The sequence below is a fragment of the Momordica charantia genome (genome assembly GCF_013281855.1).
Source record: "Momordica charantia cultivar OHB3-1 chromosome 9 unlocalized genomic scaffold, Mcharantia_2.0 BLBB01000009.1, whole genome shotgun sequence".
NCBI classification, from domain to species: Eukaryota; Viridiplantae; Streptophyta; class Magnoliopsida; order Cucurbitales; family Cucurbitaceae; genus Momordica; species Momordica charantia.
In genome coordinates this window covers 29,146,658-29,171,518 of record NW_028275167.1, presented here as the reverse complement: position 1 = coordinate 29,171,518, position 24,861 = coordinate 29,146,658, and the positions used below count along the sequence as shown (strand labels likewise).

Sequence of the window (24,861 nt, the reverse complement as noted above, 5' to 3'; positions counted from 1 at the left end):
ATCTTTGAGCCTCGAGGCTTTTGGAAATAAATTCAAAAGGGGAAAAATTTTAGACCCACTTCACTTCCATCTTTAAAACACAGCCACCATCTTCTAACCTTTAATCATACTTTCTTTCACTAATTGCTTCCCACTCCTCAAACTCCAATTATTGTCATGAGAGAATATACCATTTTCAACAACCATAAAATGGCCCTGCTTCTCATCATTCCTACGTCATCACCAGTTTAACTCGAACCTTCCATGGTAAAGGGAAAAAAAAGAAAAGCGAATATATCAAATCATGGTATCCTTTATAGATAATTCTCACTTTAGTCCTTAATCTCTTCAAATTCTCAACTTTACCTTAATATATTGGCCTCCACGAAAACATTTGGTTAGTTGAAAGTTGACGTAGTCATACTTGAATACGTCAAAGGTGAAATAAATTTTATTGATTGGTGGGTCTAATTTGCTAACATGCAGAGGTAGGAATTCAAAACTGTTTGGTCGAGATTCGAGAATATATACCTTAATCAATTGATCTATGGATTAGTTTCAAAATACTCTTTTTAATTTTTCATAGTACAAAATTTCCAACACATATTGTTCAAAATAATGGAGAGAGAGAGAGAGAGAGCAGAGAAGGAGTTTTGCAGTAGAATCTGACATGGGCCACTGAGTTCCTGTTTAGCAGGGCCTCTGTGTAATGTGTTTAAGAAAGACGAACGAGGTAGTTGAGTATCATTTTTTATTCCTTTTTTCGCCTCAATTTTCAAACAACACTTAATTTCATGTTTGTAAAACCCAAAAAAGAAGAGGCAAGGCGATTCTTCCATACGATTAAATAATTGTATGATCAAAGAGAAGCACATGTCTCTCCAAAAAAAAGGTAAAAAAAAACATTCAAATGAGTGAGATACTACGTGAGCATCGTACTCCCACCTATTTATACGATGAATGAAAGAAATTGACTCATGTTTGTTGACGTGGGCAACAGTAAATGGAAAGGAGTAGGTACTACTTGTAGTACTAGAAAATTTCTCGAATATTTAATGGAAAGTTCAATCTCTAAGTGAAATTGGCTTCCTTAAAACACCAACAAAGAATCGAGTAAATTAAAGCAAAATCACAAGTGGGTTAATTTAATTTAATTCAATTCATTAGTTTATTAATCTTTCTCTGTTCCACCCAACGATTGACTCCTCACCCACTACTTATATTTTTGGTTCCTCACTGAGAAAAAGAACTCATATTGAAGCTTCTCAACTCGTCTTTGTTTTTAGGTTCCATCTTATAAACATGGTTTCTGATTCTCAAGCTCCCAAGGTAAGAAGCTGCCATAACCATGGCTTATGGTTCTGGCTATGATCTTCTCTCTTACTTTTTTTTGTTCTAATTCCTCTCTTCTCCCCTGTCCACTCTTTAAAATAACTCTGGTTTTCATCTTTCATCTTTCTATCAGGGAGTTCATGCAGATGACCAGAAATGGAAGGTGGAGGACGCGTTGCGACGAGCCAAATGGTGGTACTCCACCTTCCACACAGTCACCGCCATGATAGGTGCAGGTGTCCTCAGCCTGCCCTATGCCATGGCTTATTTAGGATGGTAACCTTAAATTACCACTAAATTTAAAAATTTAAAATAGCGCTAAATTTATTGTTATTATTTTTTAAGTATATACCTAAAAAATAGTAAACTATTGCAAGACAAGGAGAAAATGATAGTGTAGAAGTTGAAACTGAAATTTTTCTATCATGCTGATGTATGTTAAATTTCTACTGGCCACACAGGACTTTTAAGTTAATAGAGTTGGATAAAAGTTTTTTTTTTTTTTTTTACATGCTTCGTTTCTTGTCAGCATTGAAAAATTTACGACTCATTTTTTTTTATAAAAATAATTATGATTTTTTGTATTTCTTTCGTTGATTGTCAAACATTTGAGAATGGTAAGGCAATATTAACCCTTACGAGTAAGAAGTCAAATATTTTCTTTTAAAAAATTTCATAATTTACCAAATACCGGTGACCATTGAAAATTAGTGAATAAAAATTTTGCTCTCTTTTTTGTTTTTCCTTCTTCCTTTTCATTTCTTGTGTTTTGTTTGCCATGGTTCAGGGGACCAGGAGCAATGGTTTTGTTTGTATCATGGTGCATGACTCTGAACACGATGTGGCAGATGATTCAACTCCACGAATGTGTACCCGGGACTCGTTTCGATCGGTACATCGACCTCGGCCGATACGCCTTCGGTGAAAAACTCGGCCCCTGGATCGTGCTGCCACAGCAGCTCATCGTCCAGGTCGGATGCGACATAGTGTATATTGTTACAGGCAAGGATTTATACATCAATATCAACCAAAATATAAATGTTTCAATTTAACAAAAATTAAATATCAATGAAAATATCGACACGTGAACGGATATGTAATACTCGGGTATTTCCGGTTACAGGAGGCAAGTGTATGAAGAAGTTCATGGAGATGGCTTGTGTGAACTGTGTCCAAATCAGACAATCCTACTGGATTGTGATGTTTGGTTCAATTCATTTTTTTCTTTCTCAACTTCCCAATTTCAATTCTGTTGCTGGGGTTTCTTTAGCAGCTGCAGTCATGTCTCTCAGGTAACTTATTTTCTTTACTTTTAAATTGTTTTTTTTTTTTTGCTCTTTTTTTAAGTCTAATTTAAACATCTTTTTTTAAAGACATTTCGCTGTAGAAAAAAGAAACCTTTTTTTTTTTTTTTAACAGATGGAATATGTTCGTTCCATTTAGTTGATCTGAATTTAGATCTACAGAATATTGTTTTTATAGCATAAGGAAGATTGTTTATCAAATGATGTGCTTGATCTGCTGCTTTATTCTTCATCTTTGAAACATGAGTTGTGAGTATAAGAATTTCTCATTTGGAAAGCAAAAAACTTTCTGATACCCTTTGAGAGAGCATAAAGTTGAAAAACATGGAGTATCTTTTGGTAGAATTGAACAACAAAAGTAAAGTTGGTGAAGGGACAAAAAAAGAAAAGAAACAAAATCTTTGCTACATAATAGTGTATATAGGTAAGCTACTTTGGAACCAATTAAGTCCGGACATTTTTGCCCTGTCATTTTGCAAGTTTCAATTTTACCTTCACCTTCGATCTTCTAATTTGTTTCATAAAGATCTTTCCATGTCTGATAAAAGAAAATTGAAAATTTCAAAATCTTTTGAAACAAGAGTATTATATATAATAATCATTTTATTTTTAAAAATTAAGTTTAAACCCTATTAACTCAGGTGTAACTTACCCCAGTTTTTCGAAATCTAAACAAAATTTCGAAAACTAAAAAGAAAAAGAAAATTAGTGTTAGAGAAGTTGTGAAACTTAATTAGAAAATTAAATGTGTTGTTAAGAATATCATGAAAAACATGAGAAAAATAAATTGCCAATAAATAAGTATAGATTTTAGAAACGTAAAACTTAAAAATGAAATTCTTAAGCTGATATGTTTGAGAAAGACATGTTCTATCTTCTAATAGAACAAATAGAGGATGGAAGGTCCTGTCATCTTGAAAGCAAGAAAAAGCAATAAAGACAAGAAAAAGCAATATTAGTTAGGCAGAGGGTAAAATAAAGTTTTAATCTTTTATTTGTATAATTCATTTAATTTTGGAATAGATTTCAATAATTAATAACACCGCTTCACCTATAAAAAAAAAGTTAGTAGATTTGGTTAAAGTAACTTTGCCAAAAATATTTGTTCAAATCAATTAAAGATATTTTCTTAAAGATTCGAATTTACTATTTTTTGGTCGAAAATAGGTATATCAGTTGAGCTGGATAATTAGAAAAATATTTTTATTCTTACAAAATTAAATAAATACTTATGTGAAACCAAGTATTATGGAACCATCCTTAACTACTTTTCAAGTTGGAGTTTTAAAATAATCTTCTTACTTTAGTTTTTTTTTTTCAAATTATATGTATAGGCATCTATTATTAATTTAAAGGTCTGTGGTTGGAATTTTGATAATATGAAAGTTGAATTTATTTGTAAAAAGAAAAACTTGTCAGTTTCACAATAGAAGCTCTATTTTGACATATAGAACTACTTTATCAAGATTCTTTTTTCTCTATATATATTTTCAAAGCTACTTAAAATTTTTAAGTTACCAAGGAAAGAAGACATTTTATAGAACAGAAAACATGAAGAATAAATTTTTATATAATTTTTTATTGAATATAAAAATTGGCTAAATTTAGTCCCCAAAGGATGAGATTTTTTTTTTTTTTTTGAATTCGGTCTCAACTCTTTTAGAATTTCCAAATTTCTTTTCTTATATGTACTGATTTTTTTTTCAATTAAATTTTTATTCTCATTATAGAAATTAAAATTGACCCCTCAAAAAGCTATCATTTTCTAAAATCACAGTCAATCGCTCTTATATCATTAAGTGATTATAATTATGTCAAGCTATAGTCATATTGTGACGAATAATTTTTATCAATGGAACTATCTTGGTTGCAGCTACTCGACAATTGCATGGGCGGGTAGCTTGAGTCGAGGGCGGATGGAAAACGTGAGCTACGCGTACAAGAAAACGAGCGTGGAAGATTCCATGTTCCGAGTGTTCAACGCGTTGGGCCAAATATCGTTCGCGTACGCCGGCCACGCCGTCGCTCTGGAGATTCAGGCCACCATTCCCTCCACTCCGGCCAAGCCCTCCAGAATTCCGATGTGGAAGGGCGCCGTCGCCGCCTATTTCATCAACGCCGTCTGCTATTTTCCGGTCGCCTTCATCGGATACTGGGCTTTCGGCCAAGACGTTGAAGATAATATTCTTTTGAACCTTCAGAGACCCGCCTGGCTCATTGCTTCTGCTAATCTCATGGTCGTTATCCACGTCATCGGCAGTTACCAAGTGAGTTTTCAAAATTAAATCATGTCTAATATATATATATTTTTATTTTATTCTTACCAGCATTAAAAGTGACAACTCGTTACTTTCAGGAAAAAAGTTCTATTTTCACATTTATTTCTTAGTCATCAAGTGTTCAAGATATGATTGGTCCTCACATGTTAGAGCTAAATATTTTTCTTTTCTTTTTTTTAATGTGATGATCCGAGACTTGGTTATGTACCGTAGGTCTACGCCATGCCTGTTTTTGACATGATGGAGAGGATGATGATGAAGAGATTCAACTTTCGTCAAGGATTTTGCCTAAGAATCATCACTAGATCAGCTTATGTTGGTAGGATTTTATATATTGTTAGATAGTTTTAATCGTATTTCATCTCCATAAACGTTTCAATTTGATTCTTATAGTTTAAATTTTGTTTCTCTTTAAAATTTTTAGGATCCCACTAAAACTAAGTCAAACCATAGACTATAGAGATAAAAATTGAAACTTTTGGAAAGTATCCAAATTATAAGTAATAGATTTCTAATTCAACCTAAAGTTGCATAACTTAGATCACTTCGTGCACTAAATTTATAATTTAATCCAAAGTTGAATATTTATGTTAGTTAATTAACTTTTTTTTTATTTATAATTTTAGTTAATTAACTTGATTTGGTGCGAATGTGTTTATTCTTTCAGTATTTACAATATTTGTTGGTGTCACCTTCCCTTTCTTCGGAGATCTTCTAGGTTTCTTCGGTGGTTTTGGTTTTGCTCCCACTTCATACTTCGTAAAAGCTCTCTCTTTTTGTCTCTAATATTTAGTTCATAATTATTATATGATACCAAAATTCCAAAAAAATTTGATCCAAAAATTGCAGCTTCCAAGTGTGATGTGGCTAGTGATCAAGAAGCCAAAGCGATTCAGTGGCAAATGGTTGATCAACTGGGTATTACTATATCTTATTAATTAATGATATTAACTATGGTCTATGAATTAAATACGATCCTAATTAACATTTTTTAATTTGGTGGTTACGTTGTTTTTCAGGCTAGCATATTTATTGGAGTGTTCATAATGTTGGCTTCCACTGTGGGAGGACTGCGAAATATAATAGCCGATGCTTCCACTTACACTTTCTACACCTAAAATTATTATATTAAATCAACTTTTCTTCTCCATCTTCCTTTGGTCATTCATGTCTTCAATTTTCGAGCTTAATTAACCTCAAATTTGTGAACTACTGGAACATGTTAACTACCCCATTTTATTTTTGAAAAATAAGCTTACGTTTATGTTTGAGATGCGTTATAGATAGGTTTATATATATATATTTAATGATTAATGTAGTTATATGACTCAACTTAAATGGTTTCAATTTTCAACACAGAAAAAAAAAAACCTTATATTGAAGATCTATGTATACCGAGATTATTAAAATACATAAACATAAGAAAGAAAATGGCAAGAGGTGATAAAATATTCATATTTTATTGTATAATTTAAGGTGGGGGAAACATAGATAGCGTTCTTCATCATTGCTCTTGAAATCAAAATTGAAAAAGACATATCCATATATCTCTATCGTTGACTCGAAAAGAGAATTACTCCAAATTGGAGAAAAACCATGATCTACCAAAGATATGTAAAAAAATTTTACAATTACACATATTTTCCGACTCTAATTACACAAACACTATTAAAACAAATATCACTCAGTTAATTGGAGCTAATATATAGATTTAAAGTATTCCAATTGGGAGGGGTAAAATTCAAAAGTATGAACTTTTTTTATGGTATATTTGGAGCCAACAACGTGACGTAAGTATGATTACCTCCGCTAATAAGAATTTAAGTTTGTACATTCATTGTGTTGATTAGAGGTGGTTTGGTAATTTCCACTATCAAACACCATTTTAATTAGTTCATTCAACTAATTACCCATCACATAATATAATTCTTTACGATATGTTAAAAGATTGTTCACAAAACACGTTCTATTTTTTCTTCAAAATTTGACAAAGATTTTAACAGTAATTCCAATAACTTCTAACATCCAATAATATAATCAAAAGGTTATATATCCAATAGGTCTAATATAATTATGACCCAATTTTTAATTGTTGAATTTGGTCAACGTGCAATTTACTTAAGCAACCAAGAAATAACATTGTAAGAAAACTTTATAAGTGGCTAAGATTTGTGTCATTATGGTGCTGTTTATACATATATAGTGATAAAGTGGGTGTCTAATCTATTAATTAGTGCTCAATTAGCCTGTAATAAAGAGATAATGCACATTTTACTTTAATTATTGATTCTTGATTATGCTGATGAACTACATGACGTTTTTTCCATTCAAAATGATCACTTGAATTTAGACTATACGGTTGGAAAAGTCTAATAAGACAAAATTCAACTAGTCTCCCAAAAAAAAAAAATTCACCTAAATCCCATATCCATTTGTATATTTATTAAAAATAAACAAATAGGATTTTTCTTCCTACCATTTATGTTGGACCATGACATTTTTAAACACTTCTAAATTAATAACCTTTGCTGAGGTGAATTAGTAATATCAAATAGTTTTTTTTTTTAAGGTAGTGAATTGTATTAATAAGAAAACGCCACTTGAGTTACATTTGATATCAACGTATCAATAAAATCATTAATAAGCTACTGAGGAAAACATCAATTCCAATTCCAAAAACAGATTGAAATCCATGGTCTATAATACACTAATTAAAATAGTTTACATAAACATTTCAATAATCTATTTTCGTTAACATTTTATTCACTCAAATCTAAATATATTGTTAACTATATTTATATTATTCTTTTAATTCACTATAAATCTCCCGAATTGGCCAACGGCCCAAGGCCCATGTTTTATGGGCTGTGTTGTAGAGGAAGTTGGGCACTAGCCTTGCGAAGTACAACAGTTTCAAGGTCCTGTTTGTGATCACCAAAACGACGTCGTCTCTTTAGTTTCTTTGTCTTCCTCCTCCGTTCCTACTCATAGGCCTCCCTCTGGAAACGAACCAGTCCACTGCGATTTTCTGTTTTCTCCTCCTTGAATCTTTTAAATCAGTAGAAGGAGAAGAATTTCCCATCGGAGCTGATTTTTCGTTTCAGATAGACAGGAGGAAAATTCATGGAGATTGCGATTTGCGGGAAATTAGCTCTCTCGCCCAACCACGTCTTCAACCCCCAACCAGGTACTAATTTTTTTCACTCTTTTTCTTCAGTGTTAACCATTAAATATTCTTCGGATTTACTTATTTCATTGTGTTTCTTCGTCCTTTCTGCTTTGATTTTGATTCGCCATTTCTGATTCCTCTTGAAAATTCTCATACATCGTCCTTCCTATGTATCTTATCTTCCAAGGGGGTTTGAATTAAATTCTCGGTTCTAATTTTTTAATCTCAACATCATATTGGCATCTGAACAAGTTTAGTAGCTTCTACTAAGTTATGTGATGATCTCAATTGATCTTTGAAGTTGTTATGCTCGTGCCCTCCTGCCATCATCATCTATTTGCACTGGACTGAACCGATTGTCATAATCTGATAGGGAGTGACTAACAGTTGTAAGGAATGTACCTTAAGACCAAAAAGTGCACTATATTTTTATGGAAAGAATTTTCCCTGTGTATGCAGATATCTTGAATGGATTATATCCTATTCTTCCAGAATCTTCTGTTCTGTGGCATCTTCCTTATGCTAGATTTATAGAAGAATCGATCTCCTTTTTTTCTCCTAGTGTGGTCAATAAGCTGTCTAGCATATGCTACCCCACTTCAATTTCCCATCCAATGGCTATTCTTCTATCATTCTTTATCTTTGTACTTTGCTTTACATGCTTTTTTATTTTTTGTTCCATATTCTCTTTTGCATATGGCTTAGTTGTCAATCACGTTGAAGCTTCATTGTTTCTGGCTATCAGTGACATTAATCTACTTTCTATTCTTTTGAAGATTAAGATTACTTTTCCTCACTTTATTGATTCCATTGCTTTGTTATATTTATATGACTATTGATTAGATTCTTCTCATTTTACAACTTTATCTAATTTATCAAAGTGCCGCACTATGACTGGATTAGCAATGGATAATATAGTATAGTTCTCATAGCTTCATATAAAAGTTTCATTTCAGGGGACAAAAACTGTGTGTGTAGAGGGCTATGCTCGAGCCTTGGTGCAGCGATTGTTAAATCAGCAACAACAGCAGGAAAAGGAGGAGGGTTGTTGGAGAGGCCTGTTATTGAAAAAGCCACTCCTGGAAGAGAATCCGAGTTTGATTTGAGGTATTAAATATTAGACCAGTTATGTATTCAAAAGACTACTATATACTGAACTAGAAAAGGGGACAAAGAGAGAATAAAGTATACCAGTTAAAGGCTTTAAAGAGATGGACAGATTCTGTTGTAGGGTCGTCCGAAGACCAATGGTTAGATAGTTTATCACTAATCTTTACAATTTGAATTCTAAACCAGGACTACTACTCTTACGCAATGCATCTTTTGCTAATAACTTTACATGTATGAATTACTTTGTGTTGTCCATCCTGTACTTTGGATGATTTTAGGGATAATGTTATTTTATCAGCTATGCTATGTTGAACTTTGTGTTGAAACTCCAAAAACAAAGCGTCTTTATTTATATGAAAATGGTATTCATTTTTTATGATAGCCTCTGTTCTTGTACCTTAACACAGAAACTAAATACATTGACTTTTGAAATTTGAATACATAAAATGAATGGCTTTAAAGAGTGGTATGAGCCTGAATTGCAAATGACGGAAATTAAATGGTATCATCTTTTTTGACTGCTTTAAAAAATGAAACCCAGTAGCTGAATTCTTGCTGCAACTTTGGCAGACTTTTGGTTATTAGCAGATGTTGAAGTGATTTTTTGAATGTTTGATTGTACAACTCGATTCTGAATGAATGCAATGATATCATTATTCTCTGTTGGATAATTCTTTTTCATAGAACGAAGCTTCAAATCTGAACTGGTCATTCTGTATCAATGAAAATTTTCAGGAGATCAAGGAAAACGACGCCACCATATCGTGTCATTCTGCATAATGATGACTTCAATAAACGAGAATACGTAGTCCAAGTCCTGATGAAAGTTATCCCTGGAATGACGCTCGACAATGCAGTTAACATCATGCAAGAAGCTCACTACAATGGCTTGTCACTGGTGATCATTTGTGCTCAGGCTGATGCTGAAGAACACTGCATGCAGCTCAGAGGCAATGGACTCTTAAGTTCAATTGAACCTGCAAGTGGTGGGTGCTGCTAAACCCTTTCATTGTAGGATTATATGTATTCAAGCCAGTCTACATTACTTAAGGCAGGGAGATAGGTTAGCATTGGAAAAGAAAAGGAAAAGGAAACTGGTACGTGAGTATTAGACAACTCCTATGATATTTTGTTTGTTTTGGGAGTAGAAAAACTCTTTTTTGTCTTCTTTATTATTATTTATTTTCAATTTGAAGTACATATATGAAAAATGAACTTCAGATTTCTGCTACTTTATTGTGTATATATATATATATATATATATATTAATACCAGAGAAAAATATGTAATTGTTGTGTTCAGATATTTTTGTTCTCCGAGGAGAAAACCATTAACATGATTTGATTTCAATCAACTGAAAACTAGAAATGCCACTGTTAGAAGCCCTTATACATACCAGATGGATTTGTTATTTTAAGCCACTCGAACTCAGTATTCAGGAAAGAAAACCAGCATAGGATAAGAGTTGAGTAAGAAAAAGAAAAAGAAGAAAGAAAAGTGAGACAGAATAATCACAGGAGCAGATGCTGGAGCATTAAGTGGCCACCCGGAGCTAGTTTTAGCAAAATGATAGCTCAAAAACTTTTAACACACTCGAATTAAAGCAGTGGGCTATTCAATTCACCCATTATTCTAAAGTGCATACTGTTTGTTGGTGTGAATAGTGCATTATTGAGCCCCGGCTTTTGACACACAAATCTTCCCTCTTCGGCCCCACCGCCCAAATAAAAATTGGTAATTTTTCAAAGTTCATCAGAAGAAGAGAAGAATTGGAATTGGAGTTATAATAAGATGGAAGATTTATTTGGTTACATTATTTTGGGGTCATGTCCCACCCGTGCGTTTGCTTCATTCATTCAAAGCATCTCTCTTTCTTTCTTTCTGTTCCGGCCATCAAGCGCGCTTGTCGTGAAACCAAGTAAATGACACTCGCGGCTTGTCTTCTTCTCCCGCCTTCCCTCTCTTAAATACTAAACCTCCCTCTGTTTTCCCTTCTCAACCACTCCTCTCTTTTTCTTTATCTTCCCACTTTAATGGCGGACTTTTCTCTGCTTCTTCTCCTCCTTGTTTTCTCCTCTTTTTCCGGCCTTCACTCCCGGAGCTTGCCCCTCACGCCTAAAACCTCCGTGCTTGATGTGGCGGCTTCCATTCAGAGGACGACAGAGATTTTTGCATTTCAGGCTGAATCTACTGTGCCAGAACGAGAACAAATCGTCTCCGATTCCTCTTCCTTGGCTCTCCAGCTGAATTCCAGGATTTCCATTCTGAAAACCTCGCATAGCGACTACAAATCCCTCACATTGGCCAGACTCGAGCGCGACTCTGCTCGAGTTAGATCTTTGACTGCGAGGATAGATCTAGCCGTTCGAGGCATCGGCGGAGCAGATCTTAAACCGTTCGGTAACGGCGGCGGTTCGCAATTTGGGGCTGAGGATTTCGAGAGTCCAATTGTGTCCGGGGCGAGTCAGGGGAGTGGAGAGTACTTCTCCCGAGTCGGAATCGGTAAACCGCCGAGTCCAGTTTACATGGTGCTCGATACTGGCAGTGATGTGAGCTGGGTACAATGCGCGCCTTGCGCCGATTGCTACGAGCAAACCGATCCAATCTTCGAACCGGCTTCCTCTGCTTCTTTCTCCTCTCTTTCCTGCCAAACAGAGCAGTGTAAATCGCTCGACGTTTCAGAGTGTCGGAATGGTACTTGTCTTTACGAGGTCTCCTATGGCGACGGCTCTTACACCGTCGGCGATTTCGTTACTGAAACCGTAACTCTCGGCTCGACTTCTCTCCGAAACATAGCCCTAGGGTGCGGCCACAACAATGAGGGTTTGTTCATCGGCGCCGCCGGCTTGCTCGGACTCGGCGGCGGCTCGCTTTCGTTTCCCTCACAGCTCAATGCCTCGTCGTTCTCATACTGTCTCGTGGACCGCGACTCTGACTCGGCTTCCACTCTCGATTTCAACTCCCCGATTCCTCCCGACGCCGTCACCGCGCCGCTACACCGTAACCCTAATTTGGACACATTCTTCTACCTCGGCGTGACGGGGCTCAGCGTCGGAGGCGAGACTCTCCCGATTCCCGAGTCGTCGTTCCAAATGAGCGCGGACGGAAACGGCGGCACCATCATCGACTCCGGCACCGCCGTGACTCGGTTGCAGACCACCATTTACAACCTACTGCGCGACGTGTTCGTTAAAAGGACGCACGATTTGAAGTCCGCACGCGGCGTCGCGTTGTTCGACACCTGTTACGACCTGTCGTCGAAGTCGAGAGTGGAAGTGCCGACGGTGTCGTTTCACTTCCCCGACGGGAAGGAGCTGCCGTTGCCGGCAAAAAACTACCTGATACCGGTTGACTCCGAGGGGACGTTTTGTTTCGCCTTCGCGCCTACGGATTCGGCGCTGTCAATCATCGGGAACGCCCAACAGCAAGGGACACGTGTCGGTTTCAACCTCGCTAATTCGCTCGTTGGCTTCTCTCCCAACAAATGTTAATTATTATATAGCTTTTTTCCTTAATAATAGAAGTTTCCGTCTTGCAATTTGCAAATTTCTTAATTCGTTTTTTAATTAAGCTAATCCTTTTTTTTTCTCTTTGAGATATTAATTTTTTTTGTCCTGATGGTGTGGTCCCTGTAATATAGTGATGAATGGACCACCCAGTAACGGTAAGTGGCAAGCATCGTAAATTTTTAGGTGGAGTGGGGGTATAACAGGCAAGGGAGATATGAATATATCCGTTGGGATTTACGGGGTCCAAATAAAAATACTTTTTCCTTTAGGGAATAGAATAATATATTGAAAATCAAAAACAGGAAACGGTCAACTGCAGGTCGCAGGTCAGTCGCAGGTTTAACATTGGATGCTGTGGCAGTGACGTTGATTGGTCTGTCCTTGAGGGTTCCAACCTCCGCAAATGGATGTTTCCTCCCTCCTTAAGTTTTGTCTCTTTTTTTCTTCTTTTGTTTATATTTTTAAATGTTCTAGAATTCTTCAATTTTTATTAATTTTTGTTTTTATTTTTATTGTTAAAATTTTATGTTGGGTATTTAGTAAAAGAAATAATCCTAACAATTTAACAATTTTCAAATACTACTATATCCGTGTGTGATATGTAAACTTTAATAGACATAATAGGTAAATTTAGAAATAATAATTAAAATATTTTTGAATAGCCAACTTGAATATAGTTACTAATTAAGGTATTTCTCTTTTATCAAACCATCCTAAATTCGAATTCACATAATACTCCAAAATAAATATAGATATATATTTGCATTAGTTGGGTTAATTTAAGAAATAAAAGAGCATTTTCCAAATTTCCGTAATACTATAGATCATGTGGTTTAATTTCTCCTTTCAATGCTTTATAGTTAGAAATTATGACAATTTAGTCAAATACTCGATTTTCGTAGGGTTCAATCAAATTTAACCTAAAAATTCATAGTATTTTGTTGCTATAAAAGTTTGATGTAATATTATATATCATGTAGATATATCATTTGCATGTTCATGTTGTTGTCCTACATTTTAGAGAAAAAATGAAGTCATATTTGTTTGATTCCGTCAGGTAAGTATATACATAAGTGATATATTATACAGTAGCATTCTAGATTATATTATACAAAATATTAATAATAATAGACTTACCGGCATAAAAGAATTTTGCTAAATTATTTATTTAATGGTTGTTTGGATTGTATTTAGAGATGCTTCATTTTCTATAATATATCACCTAAACTTAAAATATTTGATTTTTTTTAAAATATTTAAAGTATTATATAAGTGGCTTATTTCGAAAGTAGGTAAATATATAAAATATTAAGTTGTTAAAATTGATTCCTGAGAATGGGAGTGATTGTTGCTAGGTTAGGTGAAGAAGTAGAGGGTTTCTATAAAGACAAATTAGGAGATTTATTCAAAAATAAAAAATGAAAAATAAGAGATTTATTTTCTTGTTTTGACTTTAGACTTCATTTTAAATAAAGATTCTATACGGATTATTGTTAATTTGCTTAAACCGAAAAAGTTTGTCATGTCATTTTCCTAATCACTACAAATAAAATAGTTATACAAAATTGAAAAGGAAAAATATTTGTGTATCAATATTTTCAATTATTTGTAACCGTTAAGATCAAAATGGTGTCAAAACTATTTATTATTGTATATCTAAACACAATAAATTTTGAGTTAAAATAATCCACGAAATCCAAAGTATATGACATGTGTATAGTTCAACAATAAATTATTATCTATCCACTTTCTTGAAGATTTTTTTTAGTAAACAAACGTTGGGATGAAGGATTGAATCCTCTGACAAAGGAGCATGGTGTCTTTAACTTCCGAGCTAAACTCGTGTTGGGCATTTCAAAAGTTCAAATCTTCCTACTCTACAACCTCAAGAGAAAATGTTTAATTTTTTTTAATGTTTAATAATTATAGAGTTGGAAAATCAGTCGTACTTCAACTTTAGTTTGTCTCTTAAAACCGCTAAATTATTCTTATTAAGATAGCCTATTAATTAGTTTATTAATATTATGTTAGGTTCAAAGGAGCATGGTGTCTTAACTGTTGGGCTAAACTCGTTTTTTTTTTTTTTTGACATAAGCTAAACTCGTGTTGGACATTTAAAATTTTGAATCTTCATACCCTACCATCTCAAGGAATAAAAAGTTTATTTTTTTTAAAGTTTAATAATTGTAGAGTTGGAAAATCAATCCTCCTTCAACTTTAGTTTGTGTCTTAGCCATTAAATTATCCTCATTACGATAGCACATTAATTAGTTTATTAACATGCTGTTATAACAATAAGTTAGTGTTTGTAAAAGGAGGTTGGTGGCAATTCTCTATAATTAGGAAGATACAATTAAGAGTTTTTTACCTCTGTGTATAGAATACCTGCGAGCACTGTATTTTGAGCGCTATAAATACATGAGGTTGTCTCCTGTATTTCAATTATCTATTTAACTTAAAAGGTATTAGAGCCCGACAAGTTCAAATAATATTTCTATCTAAAATGGGATCCAGATCAAGATTGGTGCTCAAAAGAGTCACAATCTTAAGACACATGTTATAGATCTCGCTTAATTGACTTTTCAGAAGTAACATTCATAAATATTGATAATCTTCGAGTTGACTTTAAATATATACAATTTGAGTTTAAATGTTATCTTTAAAATATTAGAAAAAGGTATTTTATATCGTATGATTTCTTATTTTAGTTAAGGTTAGACTACAGTTAAGCTATCCATATAAGTATATTTAAAAGTAAATACATTATCATTTCCTTGAAGTCGGAATTTCAAATCTCAATTTTAAGTCGCCTTGTTTGAAAAAAACCACCAAAATATTAACGATAATTCATTGGTCAATATTTGTACTTGAAAAAAAAAGGTCATTGGTCAACATTGTCTCTATTTACATACGTCTTGTTTTATTATCATCTCTCCTCTTCTTTTTCTTTCTAATTCTCTGTCATCATAATCTTTCTTGTTTTATTTTTTTATTTTTGTGAAATGTAATTTTAATAACTTTATTTTTGTTACTTACTAACAAAAAACGGATACACAAAATACCAAAAAAAGAAAAAGAAACCGATGTGCTATTTTTCCCTTTTTTTTTAATACAACAACCGATGTATTAATTTTATACTACTGGCGAGGTAGAGGATTAAACCATCCTTTAATCTTAAAAAAAAAACATTTTTACCACTCAATTATGTCCAAAAAGATTAAACGACTCAAAAAATAAAAATAATAGTACCTCATCCTCTTTTTTCTCAATGGAAAAAAAAAACAATCACTTGAATTTATCCAATAAATAAATAAAGTCAGGCATTGACCGAAACTAATAACAGTAGACATCTTTGCAAAAGGAAAAAAATTTTAAAAAAAATTGTAGAACACATAATTCCTCCTTCACGCTAGCGGTGAGCGCGTGAGCTGAAATTTCCTTCATGAGTGGGAGTGTCCGGAAGCGAACAGGCACATTCGTCTCCAAGTTCCGGAGTGATTCTGTCAAATTTGTCCTCTTTCAGTTTTCGTTTTCTTTCTCAATCCATGAAAATTGAAATTTCTGATACTTGTTTTTCTGTAAAGAATCCCTAAAAAGTAACCCTTTGATCCACTCTCCCTATCGTTTTCTCACCCACTTTTCACGTTCTCCTCAATTTCACCTCATTATGATTCAGTCCCAAAGCTTCCAATTCTTCAACCCCTTCCAAAACAATGCTCCTTAGCTGTTAATCCTTTCACAATGGGCGACTCCGGCAGCGTCTCCTCCTCCTCCTTCGATTCCGCCTCCGTCGCCACCGCCGACCAGGTGCAGGTACCCGCCCTACCACAAATCTGTTTAAAGTTGGGCCTCCCTTTTTCTCGCTGGATTCCGTCTACTTTACTGATAACTTTTGATCAAATTCTCTTCCTTTTCTTCATGGCCGATCAATGTGATTTTTTTTTTTTTTGCCCCTTCTCTTTTGGTTTGACTACAGAATGCAGTTGGGGGTCGCATGAGTGGCGACGGAGGCCAAGCACTGTCGGCTGAATCATCTCGCCGTTGGCAAGATATTTTCTGGTCCATTGTGTTTATGATTCATTTGATCAGCGTGGGATTTGTTCTGGTGGTTCTGGGGCTTAATAGGTTCAAGAAGAGCAATAGATTACAAATCGATAAGTACACAAATACTATTATGGAGAATAGGGATGGATTGACAGAGGATTACTGGCCTCTGTATGCTTTAGCAGGTGGAGTTGGAACCTTGCTTGGGTGGACTTGGTTGTTCTTGCTTGGTTCTTTTGCAATTCATGTAATGAAGATTTCTGTGCACATTTTGACTACTTTTCTTGCTGTGATAAGTGTTTTGTGCTTCTGGGGCCAACTATTTTTCTGGGGTGTAGCATTTGGAATTGGTGCAGGGCTGCAGTTCCTCTATGTTATATCAGTTATAGACAGGTACGAGATTGAATTATGAAGAATTTCGATGTTCTCAATCTCAATTTACTGCCATGCTTCTGAAACTTTCCATGCTTTCATCATTTGAACTATAGTAGTGAAAGTAGCCTTTGGGTCCATATGTGTCTTTAACTATTTTTCAAAAAATTTCCCTTTAACTCAGCTCTCTTTGAGAATTAGAAATGTACATGAACAAAAAATTGGACTAGATGATAATTGCAGTCTTCTCTGACCATGCATTTTTCCTTCCATAGACTCCCATTTACACTGCTAGTGTTGCAAAAGGCTGTAAAGATGGTATCCGGGCTTCCTGAAGTTATAAGAGTTGCATTTGCTTTCATGATTGTCATGCTTTTGTGTATGGGAATTTGGTCTTTTGGAGTAGCTGGTATTGTGGCATCGAGTATGGGTGACGGTGGACGCTGGTGGCTACTTGTGGTGAGCTGGCAAGTTTGCTCTTTGTTATGTCACTTTATGCAAAGATGAGAAGTTTGACAGTTTAAAAAAGCCAGGAATGTTAGCTGAATTTGTATGATATGGAATTTCTGTTTGCAGGTTTTCTCGATAAGCTTATTTTGGGCTGGTGCTGTTTTGTGTAATACTCTACATGTTGTAGTTTCCGGAATGGTGTTTCTAGTTCTAATCCATGGCGGCAGAGAGGCTTCGTCTATGCCATCAAAGTCGTTGGTAAAGGTTTTACGATATTCTGTGACAACATCTTTTGGTAGCATTTGCTATGGATCACTTTTTACAGCTGCTATCCGGACACTGCGGTGGGAGGTATTCGTGCGAGAACTTTATTTCCTTTCCCACTTTTCATTGTTTCTTTCAATCTACACGTTTTTCTTAAAACTAAAATAGACATATTTCAGATCAGGGGAATCCGATCAAAGATTGGCAAGAACGAGTGTTTGCTTTGCTGTGTTGATTTTTTGTTTCATCTTGTCGAGACTCTTGTTTGTTTCTTCAACAAGTATGCTTATGTTCAGGTACTTTCTTTTACCTCGTTTTTTTTCCCTATTAAAGAAACAAGTGGAATAATTTATTTAGTTTGACTCTGTACTCTGAACTTTATGAACTGCTATTACAATTTCCCCGTGACTATTTCATAGTCTGCTGCATCTCTTTGCTTCAGATTGCAGTTTATGGTAAAAGCTTCAACCGTTCAGCCAGGGACGCCTGGGAATTATTCCAGTCAACTGGAGTTGAAGCTCTTGTTGCCTATGATTGTTCAGGATCTGTTCTGTTGATGAGCACCATCATGGGCGGGCTCACCGCTGGAACTTGCTCGGGCATTTGGACATGGATCAAGTGGAAGGATAAGGTGTCAATGGTGGCATGTACTGCAACATTGATGGGAATGGTCCTGGTAAATATGAATCTTTGTAGCTGGGTGTTTGGAAATATTGTTTCTCTAAATTTGTATTATATTTTGCTTGCTAATTATAATCTATGAATTGGAAACTTTTTAGTTTTTCAATTATAAAGTTGTCATTCTATCTATTTTGTAACTTTCAGGTAGGCCTTGCAATAGTCGTTGTGGAAAGTGCCGTTACATCCATATACATCTGTTATGCGGAAGATCCCTTGTTGATTCACAGATGGGATGCTGAATTCTTCAACCAGATGTCGGAGATGCTTCACCAGCGCCTTCAGCATCGGAGTTCACGAGCAAGGGAAGTGTTAACAGAGTATCGGTTTGACAGCCGCAGAGAAGACCTGGTACAGGCATGAACTCCGGTACCGTGCACAACCCAATTTGTTAACTTCATTCACTTGAATAAAACTATTTTTGTTTGAGTTGTGGAGTTTACTTTTGTTAATGTAACAATCAATCAACTGTATAATAGTTTAAGATTCCAAGAGTGAAATATATCAGTAGCTGAAAAATTTTGATGATTTTCAGTTTCCATGCTATGCTTTTGCTGTAGTATGGTATGATTCGATTTGATGCTGTGATGAATTGTGCTTGTTATGTCGAATTGTCAGTCACAAAGCGCGAAATGAAAGTTGATAAAAGTCCAAAAAGAACAGGGTGATGCTTTCATTATCCTTTTATTATTTGGAAGCTTCAATCTTTAGGATATGGGAATGTCAAAGATACATACAACTTTCAAAAACGTGAAGAATCCTGGGTTTTGTTGTCCTTTTGCCTGTTTTTTTCTTTTCTTTCATGCCTTCTTATTCTCCCTGCAACACAAAAAGTGATGTTAAAAGTTGCCTTCTCTTTACAAAACTTGAAAATCAAGACAGGTACATACTGAAAATACAATATCTTGTGTATTTGACTGCTTGAGGAATGAAAACCCCTGTTCCATTCCCATTTTCATGGCAAACACGTCCTTCAAAATCATCCCCATTTTGGCGCCTACTCAAATTTCTCTCCAGGTGCGGCTGATGATCGCTTTGTCAACCCGCTACACCCCGTTCCATCTCATCATCATCGTATGCTGTCAAAAGTAGAATGATCCGCTTCCTTATCTCAGCATAGAAACCATCTTCTTCTTCTACTACTTGTTTGTTGAGCTCTGCTTTGAAATCCATGGTTTTGGGGATTCTTCTGTGAAGAAGATAGATTGTGTTTGGAACTTTATACCGAAGTGAGAGCAAATGAAGTACTCTGTTTGGAGACAGAATTGTGACAGATACAGACAAAAAGGCCTAATTTTTTTAGCGTTAGTACACACGGCTCACGGCTATCGTCTAGATCTCAAGTACTTCATTAATTTCATATCTCAAGTACTTCATTAATTTCATAAACTTGTAGACTAAGATCAACTTGCCAAGTGAAATGGAACGAATTTGATTAATTAATTATTGGTTTATTTTTCCTTCTTTTTTTGTTTTTTGAAAGGAGATATCTCTCATGGAATGACAAATATTATGTGTTTCTGGACTATATGAGTGCTTTTTGTATTATATTCTAAACGAATAAGAATATTTTAAATATAAATTCTGCAGGGATCGAATTTGTTTCTATGAAAATTCTGGTGCTTGAATATTTGAGAGGAATATAAATTAAGTAAAGATATTGTTATTTTTGCAGCATCGAAACCTAACATAATTAAATTGATTAAAGCATATATATATTTGAGGAAAAGAAGTCATTATTTTAAAATCTTATATCTATCTATTTCTAGTAATGGATTAATCAAGTTGGAATGGTTTAAAAATTATGAAACGGTTATGTTGAAGAGGAGATTGCCGCGCCCTTTGGAACCGTCTCAGTTTTTCAAGTTTCATATAAAGAGAAGAGAAGCACAGCCCCCTTACATTTCTTCATTCCTCCAAGTATATGGACAATTTGCAGAAAGACGCCAATTTCTCTTCTGTGCCATCGGCGCCGCCGCCGCCGGCCTCGTTTTCTTCCAATTTGAACCACCCCCGAATGGCGGCGGCGGCGGCCAATCCTCCCCCACCCCACTCTCCAGTGGCGTGGTCCACCGGCCTCTGCGACTGTTGCAACGACATTAGTATCTGTTAAGTTCAATTATATTTTACTTGTTAGAAAATATTTGTGTTCTCATTGTTTTTTGTTTACAGGCTGCTTGACTTGTTGGTGCCCCTGCATCAGCTTCGGGCGCATAGCAGAGATATTGGACCGAGGATCACCATGTAATTAATTAATTAATTAATTAGTAATTAATGTGTTAATTGAAAGTTTTTTACAAAAATAATTAAAATGTTACAACTTTGCACTTGCAGCGTGTGGGGTTAGCGGCACACTTTATTTGGTGATACTGAGCCTGTCGGGTTGGTCGTGCCTCTACACTTGCCTTTATCGCTCAAAATTGAGGGGACAATTCTCGTTGGAGGAGACCCCTTGCTCTGATTGCTGCGTCCATTGCTTCTGCCAACAATGTGCCTTGTGCCAAGAGTACAGGCACCTTCAACACCATGGCTTCCACATGTCGTACGGTGAGTGGTTGTCACTTATCTGTATTAATTGAGAGGAAATGACATTACCTGACTACTTATCGAGTGAGTACATAATAATCTCCGATTCTTAATAATGTCTCGTTAAATTACTACTAAACGTCTTAATGGTATAATTCAAATTGGTATTAGTTCACTCAAAGAAAATGGTTGTTGTGGTGCTTATTTTAATGTATGGGCATAGGGTGGCATGGGAACGTGGAGAGGCAGAGACGGATTGCTGCTGCTCAAGCATTGTTGCCGCCGCCCAATGTGCAGGGAATGACCCGTTGAGTCAACCTTTGCTGCCTTTAAAACTATATATTTAAATGAACATTGTTATTTTTATTGTTGATTTTATGTAACTTTGATCCGATCAATAAAGACTATTGGAAATATTCTCTTCACATCCAATCTTCTTCTGAATTTTTATTAATTATTGGACTTAATTTTGTTAGACTCCTGTTTAATTTTTATAATATTGTCTACTTTTGACTTAAACATGCGTGTTGCTGTTTATAACATCATTTGCATTTTCAGTATTAAAATTGTTTAACTTTTAATTATGAAATGTGCTTTTTTTTCATCTAAAAAAAGTGGAAAACCCTTTACACATAAAAACCACGAAAGAATTGCAACAATTTTTGTTGCATATAATATTCAAACGTGACAAAAGCATGGAGACATAAATTAATGTGAATTTAAAATAATCTTAAACAATGCGATGAGTCTTCTCTTCTTTAGGAAGATTAGACCTTATTTCTATAATAATATTTGGTCAATTGCCGACCAATCCAATGGCCCATTATTCTGTATCATTTATTAGTTTAATAGGAAAAGCATGTCATTTTTGTAATAATTCAAATTCAGCTCATTTAACCGACAACTATTTGCATTGAGGTCCCCAAAATGGGGCATTGTGGCCTTTTTTTTAATAAAAAAAAAATCACAATCTCCATCATTTATGTCTTTTATGATTTTATCTTTTTGTTTGTATCATATATTATATTTTAGTCTTTATATTATAGTTTAGCTTTTGAGTTGTTATACTTCTAAATGCATAACCATTAAATTCTTGTGTTAAAAAATTGTTAATATTCATGAAACTGGACTAAAAATGAATTCTAGTTTAAACCAGTATTATCTAATTCGAAATAGATGTTTAACATGAATAACTTAATCTTTAAATTTAGTAAAAATATTAAGGGTTAGTTTTTTCCTTCCTGAACAATTAAAGGTGAATTTGTATCACTGGTAGTAAAATGAAAAGTGATTTTAGTGAATTAAAAGAACTTTTTAAATTTTTAGTATTTGGTTATATAGTTAAAGATAATTTTGGATTTTTTTTTTTCAAAAAGTAAAGCACTCCACTTTAAGATAAAAACAAAAACATCACAAACTCCTAATATGTTACAAAAATTGAAGTACAAGCCTTAGAAATGTATTTTAACCTCTCTCTTTTTTTATATATAATATAATGTTCGGTAAACATTCTTTTCTTTTCTACGTAGGAAAAAAAATATTTTTTTATAACATTTTCGCTTTTAATATTCATGAGATTCCATCTCAAAACCAATTGATGAGATGAGTAATCTATGTCTATTATAAACCATTGTTAGGTCTATTTTCTTTTCAATGTGAGATCCTTAATATTCACATAGGAAAGATTATTTGTCTGTTTGCCTTGATTTTGCCTCGTCTTGTGGAAATTAGTCTCATATATATATTTTTTATTTCAAATAACAATTTCAGGTCTTCCCCTTATGGATTGTATTTTATAGAAAATATATCCATTTCCATACCATATTGTTGCTTTTCCAAAAAAGATGGTGCTTCATTTCCAACCACCACCATTATCTCTTTTTTTTTCCCCTTTTTTTTAAGGGTACATTGAATCAATGAGGATAAAAAGATAATAGAAAGTGGGAATTAATGTCTGGGGAATGAACAAAGTTGGCTGCCCATTTGCTTGTATATGGAAGATTTTGTCCCTATCCAAATCTAAGCATTTCTTTTGAAACCATATACTTTAATTTTGTTCTATAAATTATATAGAAAACTGATCACCAAAATTATTGATTGTGATCAGTTTATCAACCATTTTGTTTCAATACTTTATTTTTTGAAATAAAATAAAGAAAAAGTTGTTTACTAAAGGAAGGTTCCATTGTGTTAACCTATACCCTACTTCCAAAATTCTAGTCAAATTAAAAAGAATATTTTGTTTTTAAAATTTGGCTAAATATAAAAATAATAATAGCGTAGAAAACAATTGAAAGAATAAATTATATCAATACACAATATTTTTTGACTGAAAATATTGAAAATAAAATTATCATCAAGGGTATAAAATAACTGTTTTGCGTTTCTAATTTTGCCACTTTTTAAGGCTCTTCCGAATATTCCCAAAATAAGACGTGGGTTAGTCCATAAATTGGAGAAGTTTTGTGGAGGGAAATGTAATTCATAGAAGTAGAGTCCATCATATAGAATTTGATATTGTTTACTGGTTGTTGTTGCTAGGGTACTTTCACTCATTCAAAGTGTGATCCTTCTAATTCAAGTGAATAAATTTCAAATAGGGATGTATTTGATCCCAATGTGCTAAATAGAGCTACTAAGAATTCTACGTTGAAAATATAAGATATATGATTATTCTTCTCATTGTCAATTAATTTTGAGATGAAATTCTATAAATAATGATGTAATTGACTTTAAGACTAATTTAAAAAAGAATCTCATTGATAATTGGTCAAAGGATGGTCAACAAATAGAAAAGTGGGTCGTTTGAGGGTCGAGAGAGAGCTAGTTAATAATAGTAAGGACAAATAAAAAATCAGGGAATATCTAAGGCATTAACAATAAGTAACAAAATTTTCAAACAGAGTATAACTCAATTGGTTTAAGTAGGTTTAAGCATAGATACTTAATGAGGTTTGAATTTTACCCATATTGTTAAATTGAAACAAATAAAAGTTGATTGCCTAGTGTTTTTTTTTTCAACAATTGAGAATTCAAACTTTTAGAAGTTCTTGGCCTAGAATTTCTATAAATATTAGTGTCAAGCTTTAATGAAATTGTTCCGGCAAGAGAACATTGTGTTTATAAGATGCTACAAATGAGGATGGAATTAATAATCTTTGAGATGGTAAACTACAAATATTAAATTATCTATTTAAAAGATATTTTATTTATCATATTAAATTGTCAAGAATTGTTTTTTATAATTAATTTAAAAGGTTTACTTCAAAGTTCAACCAGCTCAATTCTATGCAAAACACATCACTTTTCTAAAATGGAATAAGCTTAAATTTCATTCCTTAATGATAATTTTAAAATAAATAATATTAAAAATGTTGAATTACTTTTAAGTGGTCCTTTCAATGTGTACCTAATAGCTTTTTAAGCTTTAAGAATATTTTAAGAATTGGTAATCACCTTGAATTTTATATCTAACAAATTTCTAAATTTTAGAAGGTGCCGATAACCCATTTAAAGGTTAAAAAGTTTATGTTATCAAAAGAAGAAAGATTAAAATTTTATTATATACTGCAATGAATATCTCTAGTTTTATGTATTATTCTATTTCTTTCGATTTCTTGGTATTGTTCTATTTCCCTAGGATATATATTATATCTCTAGTTAAATGATACATAAAACAATAGAACCAGAGAAATCAGAACTATATACTCGTATATGCGAACTAATTTAAACAATAGAACCAGAGAGCAAGAGATGAACTTTCATTCTGTCCAAAACTGAAACCTAAATATAACATAAACTACGGTACAATGGGAACCGACATACTGAAATGCTCGTGCGACGGT

At 33.9% G+C, this 24,861-nt stretch overlaps 5 protein-coding genes and 1 long non-coding RNA gene across 7 annotated transcripts; 5 read left to right on the top strand and 1 right to left on the bottom strand.

The window, feature by feature from the left end:
* Positions 1 to 1,149: 1,149 nt before the first annotated feature.
* On the top strand, positions 1,150 to 6,162 carry LOC111018623 (Transmembrane amino acid transporter family protein). Of its 2 annotated transcripts, XM_022294794.2 has the most exons (9): positions 1,150 to 1,308; positions 1,445 to 1,587; positions 2,099 to 2,313; positions 2,435 to 2,603; positions 4,489 to 4,882; positions 5,108 to 5,213; positions 5,562 to 5,653; positions 5,744 to 5,812; positions 5,914 to 6,162. In XM_022294794.2, the coding sequence occupies exons 1-9, from the start codon at positions 1,282 to 1,284 to the stop codon at positions 6,010 to 6,012; spliced, it is 1,314 nt and encodes a 437-aa protein (XP_022150486.1). In that variant the 5' UTR covers positions 1,150 to 1,281; the 3' UTR covers positions 6,013 to 6,162. The 2 variants fall into 2 exon arrangements, with proteins under 2 accessions (XP_022150486.1, XP_022150487.1); XM_022294795.2 differs by lacking the exon at positions 5,562 to 5,653.
* Positions 6,163 to 7,875: 1,713 nt separating this feature from the next.
* On the top strand, positions 7,876 to 10,404 carry LOC111018609 (ATP-dependent Clp protease adapter protein CLPS1, chloroplastic). Its single transcript, XM_022294779.2, has 3 exons — positions 7,876 to 8,081; positions 9,020 to 9,170; positions 9,909 to 10,404. Exons 1-3 carry the CDS (start codon positions 8,018 to 8,020, stop codon positions 10,171 to 10,173), a joined length of 480 nt encoding a protein of 159 aa, XP_022150471.1. The 5' UTR covers positions 7,876 to 8,017; the 3' UTR covers positions 10,174 to 10,404.
* Positions 10,405 to 10,775: 371 nt separating this feature from the next.
* LOC111018656 (Eukaryotic aspartyl protease family protein) lies at positions 10,776 to 12,727 on the top strand. The gene has a single exon (XM_088117876.1). It carries the CDS (start codon positions 11,207 to 11,209, stop codon positions 12,662 to 12,664), a length of 1,458 nt encoding a protein of 485 aa, XP_087974002.1. The 5' UTR covers positions 10,776 to 11,206; the 3' UTR covers positions 12,665 to 12,727.
* A 3,387-nt stretch (positions 12,728 to 16,114) lies between these two features.
* On the top strand, positions 16,115 to 19,018 carry LOC111018653 (Plasma-membrane choline transporter family protein). The gene is made up of 7 exons (XM_022294842.2): positions 16,115 to 16,495; positions 16,659 to 17,119; positions 17,374 to 17,557; positions 17,675 to 17,899; positions 17,992 to 18,108; positions 18,255 to 18,488; positions 18,638 to 19,018. The coding sequence occupies exons 1-7, from the start codon at positions 16,424 to 16,426 to the stop codon at positions 18,851 to 18,853; spliced, it is 1,509 nt and encodes a 502-aa protein (XP_022150534.1). The 5' UTR covers positions 16,115 to 16,423; the 3' UTR covers positions 18,854 to 19,018.
* A 128-nt stretch (positions 19,019 to 19,146) lies between these two features.
* LOC148209302 (uncharacterized) lies at positions 19,147 to 19,975 on the bottom strand. Its single transcript, XR_015793403.1, has 2 exons — positions 19,381 to 19,975; positions 19,147 to 19,309 (listed from the first exon to the last, which is right to left on the bottom strand). It is a non-coding gene; the product is annotated as an uncharacterized LOC148209302 (long non-coding RNA).
* A 161-nt stretch (positions 19,976 to 20,136) lies between these two features.
* On the top strand, positions 20,137 to 21,430 carry PCR11 (PLANT CADMIUM RESISTANCE 11). The gene is made up of 4 exons (XM_022294804.2): positions 20,137 to 20,598; positions 20,663 to 20,734; positions 20,825 to 21,037; positions 21,240 to 21,430. Exons 1-4 carry the CDS (start codon positions 20,415 to 20,417, stop codon positions 21,326 to 21,328), a joined length of 558 nt encoding a protein of 185 aa, XP_022150496.1. The 5' UTR covers positions 20,137 to 20,414; the 3' UTR covers positions 21,329 to 21,430.
* The last annotated feature ends 3,431 nt before the right edge of the window (positions 21,431 to 24,861 follow it).

Bases quoted from the DNA above. Each gene is read 5' to 3' on its own strand.
- LOC111018653 (XM_022294842.2), top strand. From the start codon at position 16,424: ATGGGCGACTCCGGCAGCGTCTCCTCCTCCTCCTTCGATTCCGCCTCC. The intron at 18,109-18,254 runs GTACTTTCTTTT...TCTTTGCTTCAG, and splicing joins ACAAGTATGCTTATGTTCAG to ATTGCAGTTTATGGTAAAAG. The intron at 18,489-18,637 runs GTAAATATGAAT...TGTAACTTTCAG, and splicing joins CATTGATGGGAATGGTCCTG to GTAGGCCTTGCAATAGTCGT.
- LOC111018609 (XM_022294779.2), top strand. From the start codon at position 8,018: ATGGAGATTGCGATTTGCGGGAAATTAGCTCTCTCGCCCAACCACGTC. The intron at 8,082-9,019 runs GTACTAATTTTT...GTTTCATTTCAG, and splicing joins CGTCTTCAACCCCCAACCAG to GGGACAAAAACTGTGTGTGT. The intron at 9,171-9,908 runs GTATTAAATATT...GAAAATTTTCAG, and splicing joins GAATCCGAGTTTGATTTGAG to GAGATCAAGGAAAACGACGC.
- LOC111018623 (XM_022294794.2), top strand. From the start codon at position 1,282: ATGGTTTCTGATTCTCAAGCTCCCAAG. The intron at 4,883-5,107 runs GTGAGTTTTCAA...TATGTACCGTAG, and splicing joins ACGTCATCGGCAGTTACCAA to GTCTACGCCATGCCTGTTTT. The intron at 5,813-5,913 runs GTATTACTATAT...GTTGTTTTTCAG, and splicing joins GCAAATGGTTGATCAACTGG to GCTAGCATATTTATTGGAGT.
- LOC111018656 (XM_088117876.1), top strand. From the start codon at position 11,207: ATGGCGGACTTTTCTCTGCTTCTTCTCCTCCTTGTTTTCTCCTCTTTT.
- PCR11 (XM_022294804.2), top strand. From the start codon at position 20,415: ATGGACAATTTGCAGAAAGACGCCAATTTCTCTTCTGTGCCATCGGCG. The intron at 20,735-20,824 runs GTAATTAATTAA...TTGCACTTGCAG, and splicing joins ATTGGACCGAGGATCACCAT to CGTGTGGGGTTAGCGGCACA. The intron at 21,038-21,239 runs GTGAGTGGTTGT...GTATGGGCATAG, and splicing joins TGGCTTCCACATGTCGTACG to GGTGGCATGGGAACGTGGAG.